At 35.7% G+C, this 24,908-nt stretch overlaps 5 protein-coding genes and 1 pseudogene across 9 annotated transcripts; 3 read left to right on the forward strand and 3 right to left on the reverse strand.

The window, feature by feature from the left end:
* Nucleotides 1-20: 20 nt before the first annotated feature.
* Nucleotides 21-7,083, forward strand: POL (Protein phosphatase 2C family protein). The gene is made up of 4 exons (XM_012227653.4): nt 21-3,175; nt 3,814-3,927; nt 5,662-5,926; nt 6,635-7,083. The coding sequence occupies exons 1-4, from the start codon at nt 941-943 to the stop codon at nt 6,748-6,750; spliced, it is 2,730 nt and encodes a 909-aa protein (XP_012083043.1). The 5' UTR covers nt 21-940; the 3' UTR covers nt 6,751-7,083.
* Nucleotides 7,084-8,767: 1,684 nt separating this feature from the next.
* Nucleotides 8,768-9,819, forward strand: GLP10 (germin-like protein 10). The gene is made up of 2 exons (XM_012227654.4): nt 8,768-8,995; nt 9,098-9,819. Exons 1-2 carry the CDS (start codon nt 8,887-8,889, stop codon nt 9,643-9,645), a joined length of 657 nt encoding a protein of 218 aa, XP_012083044.1. The 5' UTR covers nt 8,768-8,886; the 3' UTR covers nt 9,646-9,819.
* A 127-nt stretch (nt 9,820-9,946) lies between these two features.
* On the reverse strand, nt 9,947-11,123 carry LOC105643320 (putative expansin-A17; annotated as a pseudogene). The gene is made up of 3 exons (XR_016321009.1): nt 10,991-11,123; nt 10,553-10,872; nt 9,947-10,459 (listed from the first exon to the last, which is right to left on the reverse strand). The product of XR_016321009.1 is annotated as a putative expansin-A17 (transcript).
* Nucleotides 11,124-12,417: 1,294 nt separating this feature from the next.
* Nucleotides 12,418-13,602, reverse strand: LOC105642731 (putative expansin-A17). The gene is made up of 3 exons (XM_012227655.3): nt 13,446-13,602; nt 13,036-13,357; nt 12,418-12,896 (listed from the first exon to the last, which is right to left on the reverse strand). Exons 1-3 carry the CDS (start codon nt 13,567-13,569, stop codon nt 12,584-12,586), a joined length of 759 nt encoding a protein of 252 aa, XP_012083045.1. The 5' UTR covers nt 13,570-13,602; the 3' UTR covers nt 12,418-12,583.
* An 840-nt stretch (nt 13,603-14,442) lies between these two features.
* LOC105642732 (knotted 1-binding protein) lies at nt 14,443-17,079 on the reverse strand. Of its 3 annotated transcripts, none has more exons than XM_089721567.1 (6): nt 16,833-17,079; nt 16,349-16,404; nt 16,121-16,267; nt 15,835-15,908; nt 15,623-15,760; nt 14,443-15,034 (listed from the first exon to the last, which is right to left on the reverse strand). In XM_089721567.1, the coding sequence occupies exons 2-5, from the start codon at nt 16,394-16,396 to the stop codon at nt 15,625-15,627; spliced, it is 405 nt and encodes a 134-aa protein (XP_089577693.1). In that variant the 5' UTR covers nt 16,397-16,404; nt 16,833-17,079; the 3' UTR covers nt 14,443-15,034; nt 15,623-15,624. The 3 variants fall into 3 exon arrangements, with proteins under 3 accessions (XP_089577693.1, XP_089577692.1, XP_089577691.1); XM_089721566.1 differs by having other exon boundaries at nt 16,349-16,417; nt 16,744-17,079; XM_089721565.1 differs by having other exon boundaries at nt 16,349-16,417; nt 16,833-17,077.
* Nucleotides 17,080-17,863: 784 nt separating this feature from the next.
* LOC105642734 (LRR receptor-like serine/threonine-protein kinase RPK2) lies at nt 17,864-22,750 on the forward strand. 2 transcript variants are annotated; one of them, XR_016320912.1, is made up of 3 exons: nt 17,864-21,325; nt 22,317-22,444; nt 22,517-22,750. XR_016320912.1 is itself a non-coding variant. In XM_089721564.1 (2 exons), the coding sequence occupies exon 1, from the start codon at nt 17,937-17,939 to the stop codon at nt 21,297-21,299; it is 3,363 nt and encodes a 1,120-aa protein (XP_089577690.1). In that variant the 5' UTR covers nt 17,864-17,936; the 3' UTR covers nt 21,300-21,325; nt 22,317-22,750. The 2 variants fall into 2 exon arrangements, 1 of the variants encoding a protein (XP_089577690.1); XM_089721564.1 differs by having other exon boundaries at nt 22,317-22,750.
* The last annotated feature ends 2,158 nt before the right edge of the window (nt 22,751-24,908 follow it).

Consider the following 24,908-nt stretch of genomic DNA (forward strand, 5'->3'; position numbering starts at 1 on the left):
ATATTTTTTTTTTTATGGAAGTTTTTTACCCTCCCAAACCATTTGAAAACCCCAAGAAAGAGACCCCTCCTTGATGAACTCAACTTTGATTCCTCATCATCACACCAAATCCCAAATTTTTATTTTACTATCACTCACTAAAACAAATACCCACATTTTCTCTCTTCTTCTCTTCCCTGTTTCCCTCTATTTTTTGCCTCTCTATAGACTGTAAACTTCAAAAGACCTCTTCTTGTTTTTTTTTTTTTTTTTTTTTCTTTTTTTTTTTAATTTTAATTTTTTTGGGTTTGATTTTTATAGTGGTAGATGGATTTTGAGGAGCAGTATTTGTGTGCTTGTTTCAACCTTATGGGGTGAAATCAACTTGGTTGTGTTTTTTATTTGGCGACTTTGTCAGATTCCACGGGGAAAAAAAGATAATCTAAATGGGTTTTGTGTCTTTGTTCCTACCTGATATGTTCCATTTACTGTCCCTTTGAGACTGTCTCTTAGATCTATTTGCTGCTCTGGTCGATCCACTGCTTTATTCTCGCTTTAGTGCACCCTCGCAAGGTCAGATCATCACATTTTAAGCTGTAGAACTGTTGCTTTTGCTCTTTATATCATTTTTGCAATCTTAATTGATAATAGAATCGGTTCAGTTACTCTAGCTGATTAGCTAAGCTCTTAGTTTTTTTTTTTTTTTTTTTCCCTTTGGTTGCTTTAAATATATAAGCTGTGGCTTCTTATGCATCGACGGGGTCTGGGTTTTAATGCTCGGAGCATGAGATTTTGATGATGTATAGTTACTTGAAAAGTTATAAGGTGGTTGGGGTTTTTAGTGGGTTTTTGAGATTTTGTTTAATTTTTTTCATTTTGTATTTCCTAATGGTGCAAAATGAGATAAGCCCTCCATATCAGAGGTCCTGTATCTCTTTTTTGTGAGGTATATACTAACAAAATGGGGAACAGCACTTCTCGTGTTGTGGGTTGTTTTGTGCCGTTTAATGGCAAAAATGGTGTTGATTTAGAGTTTTTAGAGCCACTGGATGAGGGATTGGGCCATTCTTTCTGTTATGTTAGGCCATCAATTTTTGACTCTCCTGCCATTACCCCTTCAAACTCTGAGAGGTTTACAGTTGATTCTAGTACCCTAGATTCAGAAACATTAAGTGGGTCATTTAGACATGACGCAATAGATGATCCATCTGGATTGCATAGGCCTAACAAGACTTTCCCTGAAACTACATTTAAAACCATATCGGGGGCATCGGTTAGTGCCAATGTTTCAACTGCTAGGACTGGTAACCAGAGTGCATTGTTTGCTAGTGACATGCAAGAGCCTGCTGCATCATTTGAGAGCACCTCCTCATTTGCTGCAATCCCTTTGCAGCCGGTGCCTCGTGGCTCTGGACCTTTGAATGGATTTATGTCTGGACCACTTGAGAGAGGTTTTGCTTCAGGTCCTTTAGATAGGGGGAGTGGTTTTATGTCTGGACCAATTGAGAAAGGGGTAATGTCAGGTCCTCTTGATGCTACCGACAAATCCAACTTTTCTGCTCCCCTTGCACGTGGTCGTAGAAGACCTCGCTTCCAGCATTTAGTAAGAAGTGTAAGTGGACCAATGAAAAATACTTTATCTCGGACATTCTCAAAACATTCAATTGGGACAGGTTGGATGCAGAGGTTTTTCTTGCATCCAGTGACCCAATTGGCCTGGCATGTCAGGGAGCCAAAGTTTAAACCAGAAGCTTCACGTAATGTTGAAGGAGGATCATCAGAAGGGGAGTATGTGAACAGTCGTAACTTACAATGGGCTCATGGGAAGGCTGGTGAGGATAGGGTTCATGTTGTGCTTTCAGAAGAGCAAGGATGGTTGTTCATTGGGATATATGATGGCTTTAGCGGCCCAGATGCGCCAGATTTTCTCATGAGCCATCTTTATAAAGCTATTGACAGAGAATTGGAAGGAGTGCTATGGGATTATGAAGATAAATCTGTAAATGATCAAATAGAACCTGAAAATACAAAGAGTCTATGTATTGAGGCTGGCTCAGAATCTGGGAAGGAAGACCAGCCTAATTCAAGTCAAGTAACTTGTTGTAGTTTAGAAGAATTGTGCAATCCAAGAGTTGTCGGGGGTCAATCTTCTAGATGTGAAATAGTAGAGGAAAGTGATAGTATTAGGGGCAGTCAGCAGCAATCATCTAATTTTGAAAAGTCCAGCAACTCAGGTTCTGATTCTGTCTCCATTCCAACTGCCAACTTGACTGGCCAAGGAAGGAAAAGTATGCGTCTGTATGAGCTACTGCAACTGGAGTCATGCAACGGGCTAAGTCCTGTCTCCGTCACTCTGGTTGAAAACCAAACAAAGAGTATGTGCAGTTGCCAGCCAAATTCAGATTTTTTGGATTCCAGACCAACTTTACAAGAAGAACAGCAAAGATCTTGTTCTTTGAACAATGGCAATGGAGATGGTCCTAATCAACAAAGTGAAGATCCCTCTACATCTGGAGAGGATGGAGGGATTGGGTTCGAATCTAGTAATCCAGAAGTCGCAACTGATCTTTCTGTTTCAATGCAACGACAGAGTACAAGAAAGTCCATTATCAGCTCAAAGATCAGAAAAATGTATAGGAAGCAGAAATCTTTGCGTAAGAAACTCTTTCCTTGGAGCTATGATTGGCACAGAGAGGAGGTTTGTGTTGATGAGAGAGTAGTAGAACCTCCTGGACCCATTAGGAGATGTAAATCAGGAATTATTGATCATGATGCAGTTTTAAGAGCAATGTCCCGTGCACTTGACCACACTGAGGAGGCATACATGGAAATGGTGGAAAAGACACTTGATAAAAATGCAGAACTCGCTTTAATGGGTTCTTGTGTTCTAGTGATGTTAATGAAGGATCAAGATGTTTATGTTATGAACCTTGGGGATAGCCGTGCCATCTTAGCCCAGGAAAGGCCTAATGATCGCCATCCAAATCCAAGTTTCGCAAAGGATGACATGAGGCACAGGAACAGATCCAGAGAGTCATTAGTACGCATGGAGCTAGACAGAATTTCAGAGGAGTCTCCAATGCACAATCAAAACAATCAGGTTAATATGATCAACAAGAATAGAGAAATATCCATTTGCAGATTGAAGATGAGAGCTGTTCAGCTTTCCACTGATCACAGCACAAGTATTGAGCAGGTTCAGTTCTTGAAAGTTTCAATCTAGTAATTCTCATGACGTTTCCATGATTGGTTATCTTTGAGTTCAACTTAAATATGCTTATTTTTAATTTTATCAAGCTACATTAAGATCTCTGGAAATTATAAACCAGTGTTCGGCAGACAGATTGGTATAACCAATATCTTCTCTTTTACATTTGTCCTTTTGTAGTTCCAGAAAAAGGAAAAGGTTACTTTTTCTATTTCAGCCATATCCAAGTTGTGTTAGATAATTGCATCAATGAATTAGAATGAAACTGAAAATTTCAGCACTTACTGATTTTTTTATGAACTGATTACTTCCACAGACAATTCTATTTGCTTATATGTTTACCTAAATATTGAGTTATACTATGTGCTTTTCAATGACGTATGGAATAACGATACTGCCAAATTAAAACCCAAGTGCAAGAGAATGTGCATGGCTAATATAAAATTTCTCAGCAATTAGTCGCCTGTGGATTTTTTGGTTATTTTGAATTCCTGTAGAAGCCACATAATCCAAGGATCTCATAGACCTCAACTAGATTTGACCTAGATTTGCGGAGTTAAACATAGAATTCTGGTCTTGTATTGCTATAATTGGAAATAATATTGTATCCATTTTTCTTTCCACAGGAAGTGATCAGAGTAAAGGCAGAACATCCTGATGACGACCAAGCCATTTTGAATGACCGAGTGAAGGGGCAGTTGAAAGTTACCAGAGCATTTGGTGCTGGATTTCTAAAGAAGGTTAGTAGATATTGTACCTTTGAATATTTGATCTAACTTTCCTATTTTTTGTTTCCCTAGGTAATTTGTGCTATTAAAATATGTTGGCCACAAGGCTATTGCTCTTTTTAATATTTCTGTGATTAACTACTCTTTAATTCTAAATAAAATTTTTAACTTGATATTTTTGTCTGAAGCCTTGAAAAAATATTTCTATCTTTATGTACAGTAGGTATGTAATTTATAACACTATGAATAATTATTTTGTAAAAGGGAAATGTTGAAGCCATTACAAAAATTTCCATGTCCTGCCCTGTTCTACCCATCCTATTTTTGATGCTTCATTTATAAAGATTCTTAAGTAAAATGCATCCTCCCTTTTGCGGTTCATTCAAGCAATGTCTCTATCTAGAACATTTCTGTATCTCTCATTTGCTCACATGCCAAAGCTTTCCATTTTCAGAAAAATATGGAACATAGTGATGAACAGTATGAAGATAATGTATATGCTCGATATGATATAATCCGAGTGCAATTCATCCCTTATTGTCTCCCTCGATTCTGTGTTGTATGCAAGATGACTGCTGGGTCCACTATGCAATATGTGGCTGTGTGTGCTGTATGGTTGAGCTTTCTGCCAGTAGTGTTTTCTCAATCAAGTTGGTGCTTCATTTATTTTTATTTTAATCTCATTTTCGGGTCCTCCAAATAATTAGGAGCTAAAATGCTTTGGTGGTTGAGTATTTGTGGGAGCAGCTTGGTGAGTGTTTATCATCAATTGAAAATGAGCAGGCAATGAAGCTGCAATGGTGAGAAAATTATTGCTTTCCAACATTGCTTGCATAGGCAGGATTGTAGGAGGCAAGGCCACAAACTTTCAACAGAACTGTCAGTTTCGCTGGGGGGCTTCAGGGATACTTGGATTGCTTCATGAAATATGAGATGCCATTATTGCCTGAATAGTTAGTCTTAAAAATCAAATTAGGGCATACACACGATATTATGATGGGAATTGTTGGGTGAGTTTCAGAATACGGAACCTAGGGTTGAAATATACCATTTTGACCTCAGCTATTTCCAGGCTGTATTTGGTGCTTGTCCCTATCTCATTGGTAGTATTTAAGTGTTGAGTGTGGGAAAGGGAGGAAGGTGGAAGGAAGGATCCTGTATTTGTTTATTTTTATGATGCTCATCCCTAAGGCAAGGTCAACCAGATGTGGCATATGGCTTTAATAATGAATGGAATCACAAAAATTATTCACAGTTTTGGGCAATAAAGGAGCTACCTATCCATATATATATTGCTCTTGAAGCAAGGCAGTATAAATGGAGCAGTGAAGCATGGGATGGACTGATATCAAAATGGATGTCACTGTGAAGATGATAATTGGCTTACTGGTTCAAGGTTGATATATGTACTGAGTTAAAGATTTTGCTCTTAGGGGATGTGAAACCTTATGCAGATTGAGAATTTTGCCTACATATTTGGCCTGGATGATTTTGAGTTATTCTATTTAGATTTCAAGTTTACGCCACTTAGTGAAGGCCCAAATGGTGTTTTATGTTGTACAATTTGGATAAGTATTTCATTGTTTGAGTTAAAGAAATACTTCATTTGTAACTTTCATTTGGCTCATTGGACACATGTGCGACTCTTTTGTATGACTTTGCAAAAATTTTAGTTCATCATCTGTTTGAATTTGTTAAGTATTGCAAGATTTGATCTAACTTTTTTTTTATTTAACTTGGTTGCAGCCAACCTGTAATGAAGCTCTTCTAGAGATCTTTCGGATCAATTATGTGGGAACTAATCCCTATGTTAGCTGCATTCCTTCTGTTGTGCACCATCGGCTTTCCTCAAGTGATCGTTTCTTGGTTCTTTCTTCTGATGGGCTTTACCAGTACTTCAGCAATGAAGAGGTGGTTGCCCATGTCACATGGTTCATGGAAAATGTCCCTGAAGGTGATCCTGCACAGTATCTAATTGCTGAGCTTCTCTTCCGTGCTGCCAAAAAGAATGGTTAGTGGAGTAAATTACCTGACCTTCCTTCAAATTCTTTATCAAGTTGCGGTCAGTTGCTAAGTAGCCACTATTCTGCATAGACCATATAGAAACCCTCCAACTATAGATCATTTTTATTTCTGCTTCTAATTTGCTTTTTCTTTCTGATTGAGATCCTCAAGCTAGCAATGTTTTGTTTTGTTGTTTCCACTAATTTTCTGTCATGGAAAATTTACAACCCTTGGAGATGGTAGTTCATATTAAAATTTCCAGGCAAAACTATTTTAGATGAGAATTTTCCTGTTTGGTACCAAAATAGAAAATGGCTTATATTTCGCAGTGTTCATATTTTTTACTTTTTCATAATGGAAACAATATACATTGTCAAGTTCGCTAATGAAGCTCCAAAGTGAAACAGTGTAACACAGTATTTCAAACCCACTTCAGAAAAGCTACACACAGCTTCTCTTGTCTTCCCTATGATGAATTTGTCCTAAATTTGATTTCAATGACTAAATTATCCTGTTAATACAGTTTGTTAAATGATAGGAGAGAGTAGCTGCATAATTTTACCTAAAAAGCAAATTTGGAGTTAGTTGCTCTTTTAACTCGGTCAATAGATTGGTAGTTGTTTCCTTGCACTGTTATTAGTTCTGGAATAAATAGTCTCTCTTTCACAAATTGAATTCTTGTTAATTAATGATGGCTCCTAATTGGCTGTTGCAGGAATGGATTTTCATGAATTGCTCGACATTCCTCATGGAGATCGGCGAAAATATCATGACGATGTCTCTGTCATGGTGGTTTCTCTTGAGGGAAGAATCTGGAGATCATCAGGATAATTGTTTTCACATGTGTAATCAATCATTGTCGAGCAAGGGGTAATCATTTAAAGAATTCCAGATTCAGAATCAATCTTTGACATTCTTTGGAATATAGAAGCTGTCTTTTTGTCAATTCCAATTCCTCTTTTCTGTTGAAGATTAGTTTATACACAGCAGGATGATCAATCCGGGTTGCTAGAACTGTTGCTTCTTTTTAAGTTTCTAGCATCCAATTATTTTGTTTGCCTCATTCATCATTTATCCTTCACATTTCCTTTTTCTTCTTTCTTCTTTCTTTCTTTCCCTTTTTGGGATGGTAAGATGTTAATCAAAAGGTTATTTTCATACTTCCTTTTCCTGTCCCTGTGCTCCCTTGGGACTGAACTTTAGTTTTAGTTTATTTATTTTTATAGGATAGAGAATCCCACTAGAATTTCAAGTCATCAGTGCCAGTTACTTGACTTTCTACATATCTAATGCTGTGTCTATACAAGCATCTAAGCTCATCTAATCTACGGTTAGGCGCTTTCTTAGAAATTCATTACCTAACTGCTCGCTTGTATCATTTGCAAGTTTTTGCCTTTGAGCTTGCTTTACTCGTGGATTTCTCGTACCCTGTGGTGCGGTAAATACCCGTTATTGGAAAGTAAGCTCGGTTTCTTCTTGCTTATTATTTTATTTCTTGGTCCGTCGGATTTGAATTGAGCTGGGGGTAGCTCTCTTTCCAAAGACTAAATATCTAAAATGCTTGGAAAATATTTTTCAAATATCTCTCTTTTTTTTTTTAATGTTTATTTGCACTATAAAAAATTAGTTGAAAGATATCAAAATTTTTAATTGACAAGACTTTGAGTGATTAGTGAATTAATAAATATATATTATTAACAAAAAAAGAAGTTTGTAAATATTTGAAAAATATTTTTTTTCTTTTAAAAGTGGAAAGTCATTTTTCTTTAAAATAATTTTGATATATTTTAGACTAAGAAATATCTTTCAGAAATTATTATTATTTTTTTTTAAAAGATGGAGCGTCAATAATATCTTTCTATTGTAATTATAAAAGATGCGAATTGATGGAAATATTTTTTTGTTTGTTATAAATGACTGGTATGGGAACTTTATTACCAGCACTGTTAAATTTGGTTTGTGATTTTCATAGTCAATGCTTTTGGTCGTCCCTCCTATAAGTGTGCGAAGCCGAAATAATTTTAAACCTCTATTTTTCTGCTTTCACCCACGTTGTGTAATAACAGAAATTGGGCCAGAGTGGGGGCCGGATCTCCCATTTTCTTTTATAATTGTTAGGTTGGTTAACCCATGTTGCTGTCGTATTTTTGACCCACGGTTTGCGTTAAAGGAATAATCATGGCAACTTTTTCATTCAACATGCTCCCTCAATGTTCCTAAATTATCCACCTCAACTATTACAGAATTATTAGCCAACAGATATCTTTTCATCTGGAATTATTTCAGAAAAAAATCGTGGCTTCAAAAACTTAAAATAATTTCATGTTTTGTTAAATCTTAAATAGAATCAAAGAATATAATTTGCCTATGCAGCTCAAATATAAAAATAACAGACGAACATAAACTAAATGGTTTGTTTTAAATAAACACAAACTCAGAGACATCAGACAGACAGAATCCTGCAGTAAAAGACAACCATACGACATGACAGGACTATTGAACCACCGGTACACAGCTGCTTCGCCAAACCCTTTTCCAAACCACGACAAGAAATTATTGGGCTAAAGTGGCGGTGGTAGAGATGTCCATGTCCTATCTATATAGGCCCCATTTTTACCTGTTCCAGTTTGGCGCACATATTTTCACTCCGTTCATTTTTTCAGATTTTGCACTTTTGTCATTTGTCACCTAATCTTTCAATGCTTTCCTTATTGGCGACATTATCAATTGCTTTATGGATAAGTAGAGTTTTCATATATGCCTTTTTTTGTGCTTTAATTTCACATCTTTGATCTCTCTCTTTCTAATCAACCATGTCTTTAATTTAATCATACACACTATAAAATGCGCAAAGCTAGTCCGTCTCATCACAGACCACAATTTTCTTATTCTTTTCCTTTTATGTCATAGCTTTTCTTTTTCCTGTCTCCTTCCTACCCGTACTATTTCTCCTTCTCAAATCCAAGCATGGCAGCTACTTTTCTCAAATATCTACTCATTTTTGCTACCCTCTCCTCCACCCTTGCTTATGATCCTGACCCGCTTCAAGATACCTGCGTCGCAGATAAATCTTCAGGTATAATATTGGTTTTTCTTTCATATTGCTCTGACTGGAGTAGGTTAGTACAATTTTTATGGTCCTTGTAATTTGATGATATATATATTTGTATGTATGCAGTTGCGAAATTAAATGGGTTTCCGTGCAAACCAGAGGCTAATATTACAGAGACAGATTTTTCGTTTGATGGTTTAGCTAATGCTGGAGTTGTGAATAATTCAGTAGGATCATTAGTGACGGGAGCTAATGTTGAGAAGATTCCAGGCCTGAACACTCTAGGAATATCTCTGTCCCGCATTGACTATGCTCCTGAGGGGCTTAACCCGCCGCACATACACCCACGCGCCACCGAAATGATATTTGTTCTAGAGGGTGAATTGGAGGTAGGATTTGTCACCACTGCTAACAAGTTGATATCAAAAATTGTGAAGAAAGGTGAAGTTTTTGTCTTTCCCAGAGGTTTGGTTCACTTCCAGAGGAACAATGGTGAGGAGGCAGCTTCTGTAATTTCAGCATTCAATAGTCAATTGCCTGGAACCCAGTCCATTGGGGCGACACTTTTTGCTGCATCTCCACCAGTCCCCACCAATATCTTGACTAAATCTTTTCAAGTTGGCACCAAGGAGATTGAGAAGATTAAATCCAGGCTTGCCCCCAATAAGTCTTGATTTTCTTCCTTCCTTTTTTCCAAATTTTTCTTACCCGAATAATACCATCGAACTAATGTGAGGGATATGGATAATTAATTATCTTATGTATATATATTCTCTTATCATTGCAATAATGGAACTGAATATATACATAATTAATGATATATTTGTAATTATATTTTTCTCTTGTAATTTGATTTTATCCATGAAAGTGTTGAGTGGATGTCATAGCCTAGGAATCACCATTTTCCAATTGATAGGAAAGGGCAAAGCACCATGATGGATCCCGATCCTAAAAACAACAAAGCAGGCATGAGTAATCAAATGAAATAAAGCCACAAATATGTATACATATAGTTAACTGTATTAAATTAAATTTATTATTATTTTTTACTCCTTTTCGTTTCTAATTATATATGTTAACCCTAGAATTCTATATCTGCCATATATGATCATACAACCGTTCTGTGAAAAGGGTAACAAATAATTAAGAACATACGGTACAACTACAAGTACCAATGGAATTGAACATTGCTTTGGAAGGACTGCCCAAACGCCCAATTAGAAGGCACCACATTATGAGCAGTGACCTTACGCCCGTCACTTGCTTGGACTTTAAACGACAAGCTCTGTCCATTCAGGTAGCTTAGGCTATGCCTGTTAGCTCCCCAATTTCTTGTCATTAATTCCCAACTCTTCGATTTTGAACCTTTTACCCATACTTTTGAGATATCTCCGGCTCCGCCTACATTTGATATTAGCACTAGCTCAAAGTAGTTCTGTTCATGCATGGTAAATCTTAATTATGCCTCCCGCTTTGTGGCATGGCACCCTATGCAAGTAACCACATTAATTAATTATCAGTAATCATATATAGATTTCTTTATTTTTCCTCTTTAATATTAATTAGTTAGAATTAACTCACCTCCTATAGAAAACAGGTACGATTCCATGCTCTGTACTTGGCAATACTCTTAAAGGCAGGTTGAGACATGTCAAAGTGTGAGAGTGGAGGGTTGCACCATCCTCCATTGTCATTAGCAAGAGCATAATTTGGTGGGCAGAAATTTGTAGTAACTGTGATGTATGTGCCCTTTAGGCACCATTCGGGGTCTCTAGTAGAATTGCAGGCAATCTGATAGCACCCACCGGATGACGCGCCATTGTTGAACAAAGCTGTGCTCAATGCAGCAGTTTTGGTTCCGTATCCGTAGTTATAAAGATGTCCATATCCACAGGCACCGCCTATACATACGTATGATATGACAACATTAAAAGTTTAAGTATTTTGATTTTTTCAAAAAGCTTATTAATTAACTATTTTGATGAGATACAGAAGATTGCTTCCGAAATGAAGACTTACCCATTGTACCAGAAGCGTCACTACCACCATAGAAAGTTGCATGGGCTTGATGCCAAATCTCTGAGTTTGCGTTTGGTTTTGCGGGAAAAAGCCCTAGCAATATGAAGATAAAAGCCACCGCCATTTTTGTATCTTTTCTTGTCAGAGGAGATATGTAACTTTTTTTCCCCCACTTTTTTTGAATATAGTTTAAAAGAATATACTTATAATTTGATGGTATCAAGATAACGGCTACTTAAAATAAGTCATAAAGTCTTGTTTGGTAATAAAATATAGATAGGGTTCAGGATTATGATTACAATTACATTTAGATTGTATCTAGTTAATCAGGAAGGAAATGTATCATCATATTTGGATTAACCACATTTGATCATTTGAAAACAAATAGATGCATAGATATTTATTTCCTATTAAGTAATTTTCTTTGATATATGTATGTTTATTTCCTCATCGTTGAAAAATACTCTAATCTGATTATATAGAAAATGAAAAAAAATCAACCGCATCATATTAATATAAAATTAAATAAAATAATTTTTTTATGATATATTTTTCGAACGAAAATGTTAAAACTAATAATGATGGCTTTTTAATTTCTTGTTAATACATCGACTTCCTTGCTTTGATATGTGAAATAGCTATAATTTAATAAGAATAGTTTTATAATAATTAATAGGAATAGTTTATTATTTATTTAATCTTTAACCTTTATTGTCATAATAGTAAATTGTCAACAGTAATTTTGTCGCCAATGAAAAATTGATAAAACGAAGAATTAATAACAAGGAATCTCATTTATATTTATCCTTTGATTTTTAGGGTTAAAGCAAACATTTAATATTTAAAATTTTAGTAATTCTAATTATATATATATATATATATATATATACACACACATATATATTAAGTTTAACTTAATAAATTAATTTGATCCAAAAAAAAAAAAAATTCATCGTTTAAGATTGATAATGCAACATCACTTACCAAGGAGATATCTCTTATATAAACCAGAAAGGAAAGCCAATTATCATAATTTATTTATAATATTTAATAACATGAATAATTTAAAGCATTAACTATCTGATTCGTTTCGCTAAATTAATTAATCACATGATCTATCTATATTCTTCTTCTTTCCTACTTATATATTCCCTTTTAAAATTTTAATCACTTATGTAAAAAGTTTTCAAAGTCAACATTATTATTAGTCTTCCATTTGATAATATTTTTATTTGCATAAAATACAACCATAAAAAATGAAACTATATACATACATATATATATATAGAGCATGTGCATTTGCTGGTCTTTTGCTTGGCTAGTAGCAAAATCTTGGGTAAAGTACAAGTTTTTGCATGCATTAGCGAATTGAAGTTTAAGCTTAGTTTCCAGTTTTTAAGCTTCTCAAACAATTTCAGACAGAGTAATATGATTCTATTTTCCACATATATAATTAATTTTCATATACTTGGTTGGTGGGCTTCATTACCGACGCCAATGCCACAGCCAAGCTACGTTCATAATCATACAAACGTTTCGTTGAAAGGAAAATATATAAGCACATAGAAACTTTGATAGACATATATATATATTCTAGTTGAACTGAACATTGGTTTTGAAGGACTGGCCAAACTTCCAATTAGAGGGTATCACGTCAGGAGCTGTGAGGATACGTCCGTCGCTTGCTTGGAGTCTAAACGACAAGCTCTGCCCATTCAGATAGCCAAGGCTCTGCCAGTTAGCACCCCAGTTCCTTGACATAATTCCCCAGTTATTTGATTTCGACCCTTTTACCCATACGTTTGAGATCTCTCCAGGTCCTCCTACATTTGATATTAGCACTAGCTCAAAGTAGTTACTTCCGTTTATAGTAAATCTTATGCCTCCACTTCTCTGGCATTGCACCCTATACGCCAAATTCAAGTAATCAAAATAATTACTACTGATCATAGAATTATTTGGCAAGATTTCTTTCTCTTTTTTTGTCCTTTTTAATTAATAGGAATGAATAAGGATTGATTATTTAGATTTTAGAAGTCACTCACTTCGTATAGAGGATAGGTACGATTCCAGCACTGTACTTGGCAATAGTCTGAAAGGCAGGTTGAGACATGTCAAAGTGAGGGAGTGGAGGGTTGCACCATCCTCCTTTGTCATTGGGACGATTATAATTTGGTGGGCAGAAATTTGTAGCAGTAATTGTGATGGATGTACCCTGGATGCACCATTCAGGGTCTCTGGCAAAATCGCAGGTAATCTGATAGCATCCACCGCATGCTTTGCCATCATTGAACAAAGCTGTGCTCAGTGCAGCATTTTTTACTCCAATGCCGTCGGTATAAAGATTTCCATATCCACAGGCACCGCCTATATACACATATATGTATATATAAACATAATACAGTAAAAGCTTGTTAATTATTTCAATAAGGAAAGATTGGAAATGGAGACTCACCCATTGTACCATTACCGTCACTGCCGCCATAGAAAGTTGCATGGGCTTGCTGCCAACTTGCTGATACTACATTTGTTTTCGTGGAAAAAAACCCTAGCGTTACGAAGATAAAAGCCATCACCATTTTGTTTTTTTTCTTCTGAAAAGAGATCCTTAACTTAATAGTTTAGAAGAATATATTTGACCATGATAATTACTGCTATTTATAATAAGTGATAAGGTCTCGTCTGGTCATGAAATATTTTTTTACTAAATATATAAATATTTAGTGGTAATATGACAGGTTATTTTGGTCCATTTAGCCTCCTAAATGAATAAAAAAAAAGAAATATTCTTTCATTAAATGCAGGATTATTATTACAATAATGTTAGCTAATTAAGTTGATTACTTAATCCTTAATTGGCTAACATATTTGCCAGGTTCATTACGTAATCCTTAATTGGTTAACATATTTGCCAAATGCTACTAAAAATTGCACAAAATAATATAGCATCAAAAATCTTTTTTTTTTTTTTTTGTTGCAAACTTAATATTTTTTAATTAGTCATGAAAAGTCATGTTGTCTTATTTGCATTTAATCTGTATATTTGATATATTATTTTTTAATATTTTTAAAGCGTCTTTTTAGTGAGATGAATCTAATTAACAAGAAAGAAAATCTAATTATTATATATAAGCATTATCATAGTTTATTAACTTAACTGCATTGGATATAATCATATGGACATGATTAATTATAAGTGTATTCCTAGGATTTGACAATTTGTTAATTATAAAATTATATGATACAATAATTTTATATATTACTTTAAATTCTCTTTTTAGATTTATTTCAAAACAAATCATTCATATGCTCAATTAGCAAAATTATAGAGTAGGTAAGTAAAATTATCAATCTTTGTGCTCCTATATATATATATATATATATATTTAAATAATTAACATCAATAATTCATACACAATAATGGAAACCGATTGCTTATCAAGAAATTAAAATATACTTCAAATAGATAAGATACGATTAATTAATGTAAGATATGATATTATCATGCGTACAATTAATGTATTTGGTCATAACTAGGGTGCCATATTTCATGGCATGTTCATGATTCTATAGTAGCAGTGCCAACTGTCTATACTGTTGAAGTGAAGAGAGAACTTTTCCTTCATCCAATGAGGGAACTATTAACCATTCAAAACGCAAAATCTAATTTGAAAACGCAACTTGCAATTGCAATTGCAGTAGTTAACTATATGCTCGGATTGACTAAAGTAAAGGAACATCTAGTGCCAATCTCTTGGCTAACAATGATAACGGATACCAACGATACCATAGAAATCGTGATTTTCCTGCTCTTAGACAACAGTGAACTGACAAATATACTGTTTATTATACTTATATTGTAACGAGGAACTATGCTACTTTTATCATTTCTTTTGCCTGTTTTAAATCAGGGAAATCTCGTAACAGCTTTTGCAGCAACAGAGGTGATCCTAAGAATCAAATATTATATCCAGTTTGTGAACAACCAACATTAAGGAGACACGCCCCATCCATTTGACGCCAAGCTAATCTCATTCTTCTCACCTGTACATTGTAATCAAGGTGTAAGTTCCTTCGTAAGGTTAAATTGCACTAAGCATAAGTGAGCAATCACAAATTGGTCAGTAAGGCCTAAAGTTTAAGGCTGCAGAGAAGCAAGCGTAATATTCAAAATTAGCGTTGTTAATAGTGCCATAATCTTTTTATGGGCTTAGCTCAATTCAAAAGGTTTCTAGTTAGTGTTGGAATTTCATTTCTACTCAAATGCTATCAGCCTCCGAGCACTAAAGGAAAAACCAACACTTCCAAGTTCAATCCTATCTTCCTTCTCCATTTTGCAATGGTACTTGTAAAAAAGGATGATGCAAAAATCTGCCAAAGGCATTTTGTGGAGTATAATGCAACCCAACTGCCCTGCCATACCATCTATGTAAACAAGGTGTCCACCAAATGTTGATGACAATAATTCAGGACACCTGAGCTCAACCTAATGACTCTTTAGCAGCTCAAATTCCAGAGCTAGCTTCTGGGAAGTTGTCTTTTTCCTACTGAAGGATTCTGCATTTTCTATGATCACATTACATCAAATCCATTTCTGCTGGTGAACTAAAGTAGAATCACATTTTGAAATACCTTCAGGAATCAATGGAAGGGTTCTGAAGTAAAAATCTAGCGTTGTGCAAGACAGCACTGGCCTCCTCATTTGAGGCATCAAGCATCCGTAACTCTTTGATCTCCTCCTGCCATTTCTCCATGTGTTCCTTATGCAGCCTGCAGACAGGAATTCTTAATACAGAAACATGTACGAGTACAGCAAGGTATACATTTTATCATTTGCAACTGACATGATCAGTCGCTCTTCAAATTCATTACTCATCTCCTTAAACATAGCCTTTCCTGATTCTAGTAGCTCAGACACCTACATGAATCAATGACAGCATAAAATTAAATCATGTTCTATAAGAATTGATCATGGTCCCATCTCAAACTTTCAAAATCCATGGGCATTTCAACTGAAAGAAGAAATAACAGCTGATATTTTACACAAGGAATCATGGATTAATGTCAGGCAAGGTACATTATTCTATGTGCATTTCAAGTCATATAACAAATATAATTGACCATAGCTACCATTTGAGTGAAGTGTTCAATCTTCTCAAAAATGTGAGCAATATTAAGCTCCACCTCTTCAGATCCCACAGTGTGTATCTCAGTCTCATCCTTTTCTACAATCTCTAGAGCTGCCGCATCTGTCACCTCCTGTTCTTTCTCTTCCATCTGAGAAGCATAAAAAATTAATTAATTGCTGTCCTAATGAAAAGCATGACTAATGTAACATAACAGGTAAATGAGCCATACACCAAGCTTAATACGCTTCCTCAAAATTTCATCAGCTTCGCTTTCCATTTCAGATTCTGAAGTTCAAAGCTACATGTAAGCAACAGGTCTTTCAGGAAGCAGTTAAATTAGAAAAAACAGAACATGCTGAGAGAGAGACAAAGAGAGAGAGAGAGAGAGAGAGAGAGAATAAAGAAGCAATATGTGGCTCTTATATGAGCGATAAATCAATTACTTCGTGAATACAAACCTTAAAGCAAATTGAACACGATTAATCCATTCCATATTATTGAATTAAAAACTTAAGAAGACAAAACGAAATTGAATTCCCAGAGATTGAAAACCAGAATCGGAAAGGACTAAAAAGATAGTGCCGCTCATGATGATAAGTCATAATGTTGGTTTTAATTCTTTACCTACAAAATCATGTTCTCTGAGTTCGAAGAAAAATGGTCTTGTGGGACTTATCGATCAAATTGCGCAAATGAAACTGATAAATCATTACCTCTCAAGTAGAATCAACAATCAGATCTACAATTGAACTCCGAGAGAACTCTTGCCAGCGACTAGCGAGAGAGAAAAGGAAATGCAATCTGATTTAAATGGGATTGTTGGATTTCAAATTGCCCAACTTCTTTTGGAATTCTTCGGACTGCGCGGGAATTTTCACGCGTCTTCTTCCCTCAGCCTTCGGATAAAGCGGGGTCGTTTTACTTCCCTCGCTAAACAGTTATATGTGACGGTAGGAGAAAACGAGACTGTGTTGGTTACTAGTATTTGTTAAAGCCGTAAAGACGGCGTGGTTCATACGCGTAACACAAACGGTGTCATTTTATCATTGGGCCAAGCCCAAATACGAGAATATACACGGTAGCCTAACGCTTGGTGACGTCGGCACCAAATACAGTCATAAAATAATCAGGTCACGGTCTCAATTATACATTGACCGTCTTACCCAATAATCTTCTAACACGTCTTCTCCTGGAAGCTGAAACTGAACTATCAGGGAAATAGTAGCTCCACGTGTATAAAAGGCCAAAACAGCCACGTCATCCAATCAAACGGTGGGACGAAAAGCAGTTTTTAAAACCTTCACGCGCTCTGCCCCATGCGAAGAAGAAGGTGACTGAGCTTCGAGGCTGTGCGTTAATGGATGATGTAGGGACTGGGGAGAATGTTTTCGAATTTAAAATGATAGTGGCAAAAGTCGTAATTGAGTGGAACTAAAAGGTGTTAAAAGTAAAGTTATCGTCTTATTCTACCGGTAGTCTGGTACTGGAGCTGCTACTACTAGTGTCGAGCGCCTCAGTATCAGTGGAACAAAGAAAAACTAAAAAAAGGAGTTTAATTTTCATTTCATTTAACTTTTTTCGCTTTGGAATTTTGCAATTCTTCCTCTCGTATACTTGACGTTTCACTGTCATTTTTTTTTTTTTGACACTCAGCTTGTTTTCATTTCACCAACTAGCACACCAACCACCATGAGAGACCAGAAGTTTTTGCTTCTCTTCTAAGCTTGGAAGAGAGGCTTTGAGCTTCTCCTTCTCCTTTCCCTCACTTGCCATCTCTATTTTCTTTAATTGGATATATAAACAAAAAAAAAAAAAAAATGCCACCCAATTGTGATCATTACCATCGTTATTGTGCTTTACTCTATGAACTATTGTCTCCCGTGGTTCTTGTTCTAATTGTATACAGCTCTATTAGTTTGGCTGCGTCAAGCGGAGATGATAAACGGGCATTGCTACAGTTCAAATCCGCCATTACTAGAGACCCATTAGGGCTTACCTCTAATTGGAACCCTAAGGATTCAGACCCTTGTTCATGGCATGGCGTTACCTGCGACCCTCTTTCCCGTCGAGTTACAGCACTCAATCTCTCATATAATGATAACTCTATCTGCCCTCTCGTTTCTCTTTCTTCAACTTCAACTGCGACGAATGGTGGTGGAGTGGTAGGTAACTTCTCTTTACTCTTCCCTTGCTTAGGGTTTAACAACGACTCCTTACCAAAATTGGTTGGCAATTTGTCCCCTGCAATTGGCCAGCTTTCTCAGCTTAGAGTCTTGTCTCTTGGTTTTAATGGGTTTTCTGGGGAGTTGCCTTTGGAAATTGGCCAGCTTTACCTGTTAGAGGTTCTGGACTTGAGTTTTAATGCTTTTTATGGGACTATACCGATTTCGCTCCAGAATTGCACATTGTTGCGCGTTATTAATCTCTCTGGGAATCGATTAAATGGTACGATTCCTGCGTTTTTTCATCGATTTCCAGGTTTGCAGATTCTTACGCTTTCCTTTAATTTGTTGAGTGGCTCCATTCCGGATGGTCTGGGTGACAACTGTGGAAGCCTGGAGCATCTTCTTCTTGACGGAAATTCTCTTACGGGTTCAATTCCTTCTAATTTAGGCAATTGCAAAAAGCTCAGGTCTTTGATACTATCTTCAAATTTGTTGCAATATGATATTCCTTCAACTTTTGGGCAATTAGGAAACCTTGAAGTGCTCGACTTGTCCAGAAATTTCTTGAGTGGGATTATACCGTCGGAGTTGGGCAATTGTGAACAGTTAAAGCTGCTCGTGTTAAAAAATAACTATGGTCCTCTGTGGTCAACAGATTTTTCAAGCTCAACAATTGAAGAAGAGGAGCGCGGGGAGGGGGAGTTCAACTACTTTGACGGCAAATTGCCTGATAGTATCACAAGGCTGCCCAATCTTCATGTGCTTTGGGCTCCAAGCTTAAACTTTGAGGGTAAATTTCCACAGAGTTGGGGCTCTGCTAGCTTAACGATGCTGAATTTGGCTGGAAATTATTTCAGTGGAGACTTACCTGTGTCACTTGCTAATTGTAAGAAGTTGTACTTTCTCGATTTGAATTCCAATAACTTGACTGGGTTGCTTCCACAGGCATTTTCTGTTCCATGTATGCTTGTTTTTAACATCAGCCACAACTCTTTTACTGGGGATATTCCAAGATTTTCTAATGGTGGGTGTTCCAAGGTGACTGTTAATTCATCCATTTCGCGAGGAGATATGGTCGGTTTCTTCTCATCTTTCTTTTATAGAAATGCGATTATGGGCATTACATCTTTCTCTTTCCCATCTGATGCGTTAGCCGTATTGCATGATTTGAGCAACAACTTTTTCACTGGACCAGTTCCATCCCTGTTGATTGCGACAGGAAGTTTTTCTCATAGGCCTTTCTATGGTTTTTGGTTGGGTGGTAATAACTTTGAGGGGAACATTTCAGCTTATTCTTTTGATCAATGTCTTAGTTTAGATGGCCTGATTTTTGATATTGGTAACAATAGAATTGTTGGTGAACTTCCTGCAGCAGTGGGAAACAGTTGTAAAAGCATGAAAATTTTCAGCTTGGCTGGAAATAATGTGAGTGGTTCAATTCCTCTTACTTTTGCTTATTTGGATTCACTAGTTAACCTTAACCTCAGTAGAAATGGATTGCAAGGTTCCATTCCTTCTTTTATTGATCAGATGAAGGATTTGAGGTTTTTATCCCTTTCCAGCAATAACTTTACGGGTCCGTTGCCTTTGGAGTTAGCTCGACTGCCTGCATTAGAGGTTTTAGACCTTTCTTCAAATTCCCTTTCAGGAGAAATACCGCCAGGATTTGCAAAACTTCAACATCTTAATGTACTGCGGTTAGATCATAACCACTTTTTTGGAAAGATACCGTCTAGCTTTGGTAATACAACTCTTCTCTCGGTATTTGATGTATCTTTTAACAATTTATCTGGATCTGTTCCTCTGAATTCAAACTTAATTAAATGCGAAAACATTCAAGGAAATCCTGACCTTCAGCCATGTCATTCTGATCCATCAATCTCTGAGTGGGAGCAGGAGCATTCTGGTAATGCTTCCCAAGAAGGAGCAAGTCCTCCAGCTGGAAGCTTGCGGAGGAACAATGGCGCTTTTAATCCAATTGAAATTGCCTCAATTACATCAGCATCAGTCATCTTCTCTGTTCTAGTAGTATTAGTTCTCTTCCTTACATGCATGAAGAAATTTGTGTGCAATTCTGCATCTGGTCGTGCGCCAGGAAGGAAAGAAGTTGTAACTTGCAATGATATAGGTATACAGTTGACCTATGAAAATGTTGTAAGTGCTACTGGTGGTTTCAATATTCAGAATTGCATTGGAAGTGGAGGTTTTGGTGCCACATACAAGGCTGAGATTGTTCCTGGAATTGTTGTGGCAGTAAAGCGGCTCTCAATAGGGAGATTTCAAGGTGTTCAACAGTTTGCAGCTGAGATCCGAACTTTAGGAAGGGTGCAGCATTCGAACCTTGTAAAGCTGATTGGTTATCATATAAGTGAGACAGAAATGTTTCTCATTTACAACTACTTGCCTGGTGGCAATCTAGAAAGATTCATCCAAGAGCGTTCAAGGAGAGCAGTAGAATGGAGCATGCTTCACAAGATTGCTCTAGATATTGCACGTGCCCTTGCTTATTTGCATGATGAGTGTGTCCCTCGGGTCTTGCATCGTGATATTAAACCAAGCAACATATTGCTCGATAACAACTTTAATGCATATCTTTCTGATTTTGGTCTTGCTCGTCTTTTGGGTACTTCGGAGACACATGCCACGACTGATGTTGCTGGGACTTTTGGATATGTTGCCCCTGAATATGCAATGACATGCCGTGTTTCCGATAAGGCAGATGTTTATAGTTATGGTGTTGTTCTCCTAGAATTAATATCAGACAAGAAGGCTTTGGATCCTTCCTTCTCTTCCTTTGGAAATGGTTTCAACATTGTGGCTTGGGCAAGTATGCTTCTACGACAAGGTCGGGCCAGTGAGTTTTTTACTGCTGGCCTATGGGACACCGGGCCCCATGATGATCTAATTGAGATACTTCACTTAGGCATCATGTGCACTGGTGAATCTCTTTCATCCAGACCTTCCATGAAGCAAGTGGCCCAAAGATTGAAGCGGATTCAGCCTGCAACATCTTAACTGAAGCTTTTGACAATAGATGTTTTGTAAGTTAACACTAATGATTTGTATTTTGCACATTTATCTTATCATTCATTCTGCATTATATTTTTTGTAAAGCAGTCCGCAGACTTATTCTTGTAATATGCTGTAGTCAATTGGTCCCTCAAACTATATAAAAATCTGATATTCAAGTGAAAATTAATTTTGAATCTATCTTCTGTTCTTTTTAGTTTTTCATTGCTTTCCAATGAAAATATACTGGCACTAGAAGAGATGGATCTAGTTCTAGTGAAATATTTTCTTTTCCTGGGCATACTATTTGTTTTTGATGTAGCCAATGATTGATGTTCTTATAAGATTTAGGGAGTGCGAAATATTTTACAATATGACAATTCACCTGACAAAGAAGAAAAAAAAAAGAGCCTTAAAACTCATTAGAAAAATATCAAGAATTTCAAGTAGGGCTGTTAGAATTTTATGACCAAAAGATCCTTGCTTTGGATGAAAACTTGACCTCAAAGGAATGCAAGAGAACAATTGACATTAAAGAGTTTCCATACTTTTGTAGATGGTGGATTTATGTCATACAATCCAATGACTGTATATATGTATATATTTATATTAGTTTTCATGAAGCAGCGCAAGTAGTTCTGCAGAAATAAAGAGATGCAGGTTTGCCTCCTGTCCACATTAGAATATGTATTGTTTGCAGATGAAAACCTGCTGTTAATTGCATTATATACAAAAGTCTCATAAGCATTTTGCTGGGTGCAAAGTGAGTGTGCAACAAGGAATTTGAAGTGGCAGCGGCAAGTTGATCTCTGGCTTCTACTGGATTGCTGCTGATGAGTTTTTTTCTTTTTCCATTCCCAATCCCTGTTATGATGAACTACTAGAAAATGGTGCACGGCCTCAACGGCCCTGCATCAGTTGAGTTTTATATTTATGATGCTAAAATATCAGAAAGGTTAAATCTCTTTATCCTTGCTGAATTATTTGGGCATTGATTATTTACCTTTTCTGTTGCAACTCCAGATGGTATATTTGGCATCTGTACTGTTAGCCTGACAGGAAAATATTTTCTTGCGCTGGTGTTTGTTATTACCACTCAAGTTAGCAATGGGAGATGGTCTTCTGAAGTTGTGGAAAATAGCTGAATGAAGGTACTGTACCCACATAACCTCATGGATAAATAACATACCTCCACAATATCCTTTACATAGTGATTGTTTTAGGTAATGGAGATCAACAAGCACATGGTGATCACGAGGATCTACAAGTTTTCAAGTGGATCCATGCAAGGGCTTTATTTTGGAATGCCAAGTGAAGAGATGAACTTCAAAGAAGATCCAGGGCTAGTTAACATGAACCAAACATGTGGGCTTTGAGTTTCTCACATATTTCATATTTTAATTAGCATAATTAGACCTATTTGAATTGAGATTTATATATGTTCTATTTAGTTTTTAGAGTATGTTAGTTATAAATACTTAGTTTTTAGTATTGTAAATATAGATAACAATTTATGCGTTTCGGATTCTCTAGATTTCTTCATTGATCTTGTTATTCAAACTTACCAAAAAAATTTAATGCTTGTAACGTTCAATCTGTCCCGTGTCTGTAGTGCAATATTATATATTAAGAATTGGGTCAAGATTCGTTGTTTCATATTAGAAAAAATTCTTAATTTGGGATTTAGAGTTCCTGAGTTGGGATTTAGGGTTTATATATCAAATCTGATTTTAGAGTATCAAGACATAATTCTTGGAATTTCGCACCACATAAAATATCATTCTGTAGAGTTATTTGAGTTGCAGGAAATAGGGAATGAAAATCTTAGGACCTGTTTAGCATCCATGATGGTTTTTTTTTTTTTTTTTTTTTGGTTTTTATTGTCTAATTATAATAGAAAATTGTATTATTAAAACGATTTATCTTTTGTTACTTGATCTCTTAAAGAGAAGAAATAGATGTTACGACGAAGGAATGAATAAAAGATGATATATACTATTGGACAATTCATTCCCAATAAACAAATCCAGTTTCAGCCTTTCAGGTTTCAGGAGATGCTATAATCTTAGGACGCGTAATTATTTTCAATCAACAAGTCAACATTTTTATTAAACTGCCATTTCCATTTCCACCTCGTACTGGGTAGCTAGAGCACCATTAGCATTTTCTTTGTGCGGCCCAACAATTCCATTTCACAAACAAGGAAGCAGTGATATGGTAAATTTGTGTACTGTGTATTTTTATGAAGATGCATGCTTCCTTCCTATAATGTTGACGTGCAACTTTCTTTTCTATGCTTATTTGCTGGTTAACTTGATTAAGAGCAGCGTACGAGAAGTTGCAGTAATTAGCAAGTGTCTGAGGAGCCTTCACGTGCGACATTCTTTAATTGATCACTTTCACGGGTTTCATAGGCAAATTTGCTAAGATGGTAGGATAAAGAAATGATCCAAAAATACAAAAACGAAGACTGTTTTTATTTATTTATTGTTTTAATTACAGATGTCTCCAAATTAGAATTAAATCCTAATCGCAAGGCGAACTATTTTTACTATTTAAGCAATTTGTGAGTTAGCAGAGGGTAGCATGTTCTGTTGTTAACTTAAGTTGAATGGTCGTTATCACACCATCATTTAATTTCGTGTTCTTCTGTACAAGTAATAAATATTAATTAGGTTCTGCAATCTGAACCTATCCACAAATGCTAACACCACCAAGCATCCATCAAATCAACATATATAGATATAGATATATAGCAATTCATATCGAAGTGGGATTGGGAATAGTTGTTGCATATGAGAACAAAAATCTCCCCTATCCTAGGTTCCATATAGGCATGGATATATTAATTAATAGTTTCATTGGTTGGCGTAAAATGAATTTTATAGTTTCCTTTATCATTTATAACAATTTAAATTTTCATGTTTGATATAAAAATAATTTTTTTTATACATAATATGTCTAATGGTTCGATAGAATATGTGGACTAAATAAGAATAATTTTTTGTCTTAAATAATATTTATTAAATGATGATAACTTAAGAAAAGACTCAAATTTGAGATATTTTAATTTTCACATTGTGTACGAGACCCAAAAAAAAACTAATTATACCATGTTCATTGACAATTTATTTAGAACTTTGCATGTTTATTTTTATAAAAATAATTATGCTTAAATTAAATTCTACTAAAATTTATACATACATATAGAAAATATGTGGGTTCACTTGAATTAATTTTTTTAATCATTTGAAAATAATAGGCCGAAATAATATTTTAAATTGTGGGTAATTCTTATTTCAAATCATTAAATCGGTAAAAATCCTTATAATAGAGATCTCTCGCTAATTATATTAACGAGAAAACACTAATCAGATCATATATGATTTTATAATAAAAAATTATTTATTATTATTGATGCGTGATGATTTAAATACTCACTAATATAATGCAATAGAAAGATGACGCTTAAGCAGCGAAACAAAAAGCAATGCATTATGGATTAGTGAATGATTGCAGAACAGATAAGGTAATGTAGATCATTGAATAGGCATGCGATGAGATCCAACAGACTTAGATTTTTTTGTTTGAAAAACCCTTATCCAATATCTAAGG

The sequence above is a fragment of the Jatropha curcas genome, chromosome 5 (genome assembly GCF_041381405.1).
Source record: "Jatropha curcas cultivar XTBG-Jc1 chromosome 5, XTBG_Jcur_1.0, whole genome shotgun sequence".
In the NCBI taxonomy this organism is placed as follows: domain Eukaryota; kingdom Viridiplantae; phylum Streptophyta; class Magnoliopsida; order Malpighiales; family Euphorbiaceae; genus Jatropha; species Jatropha curcas.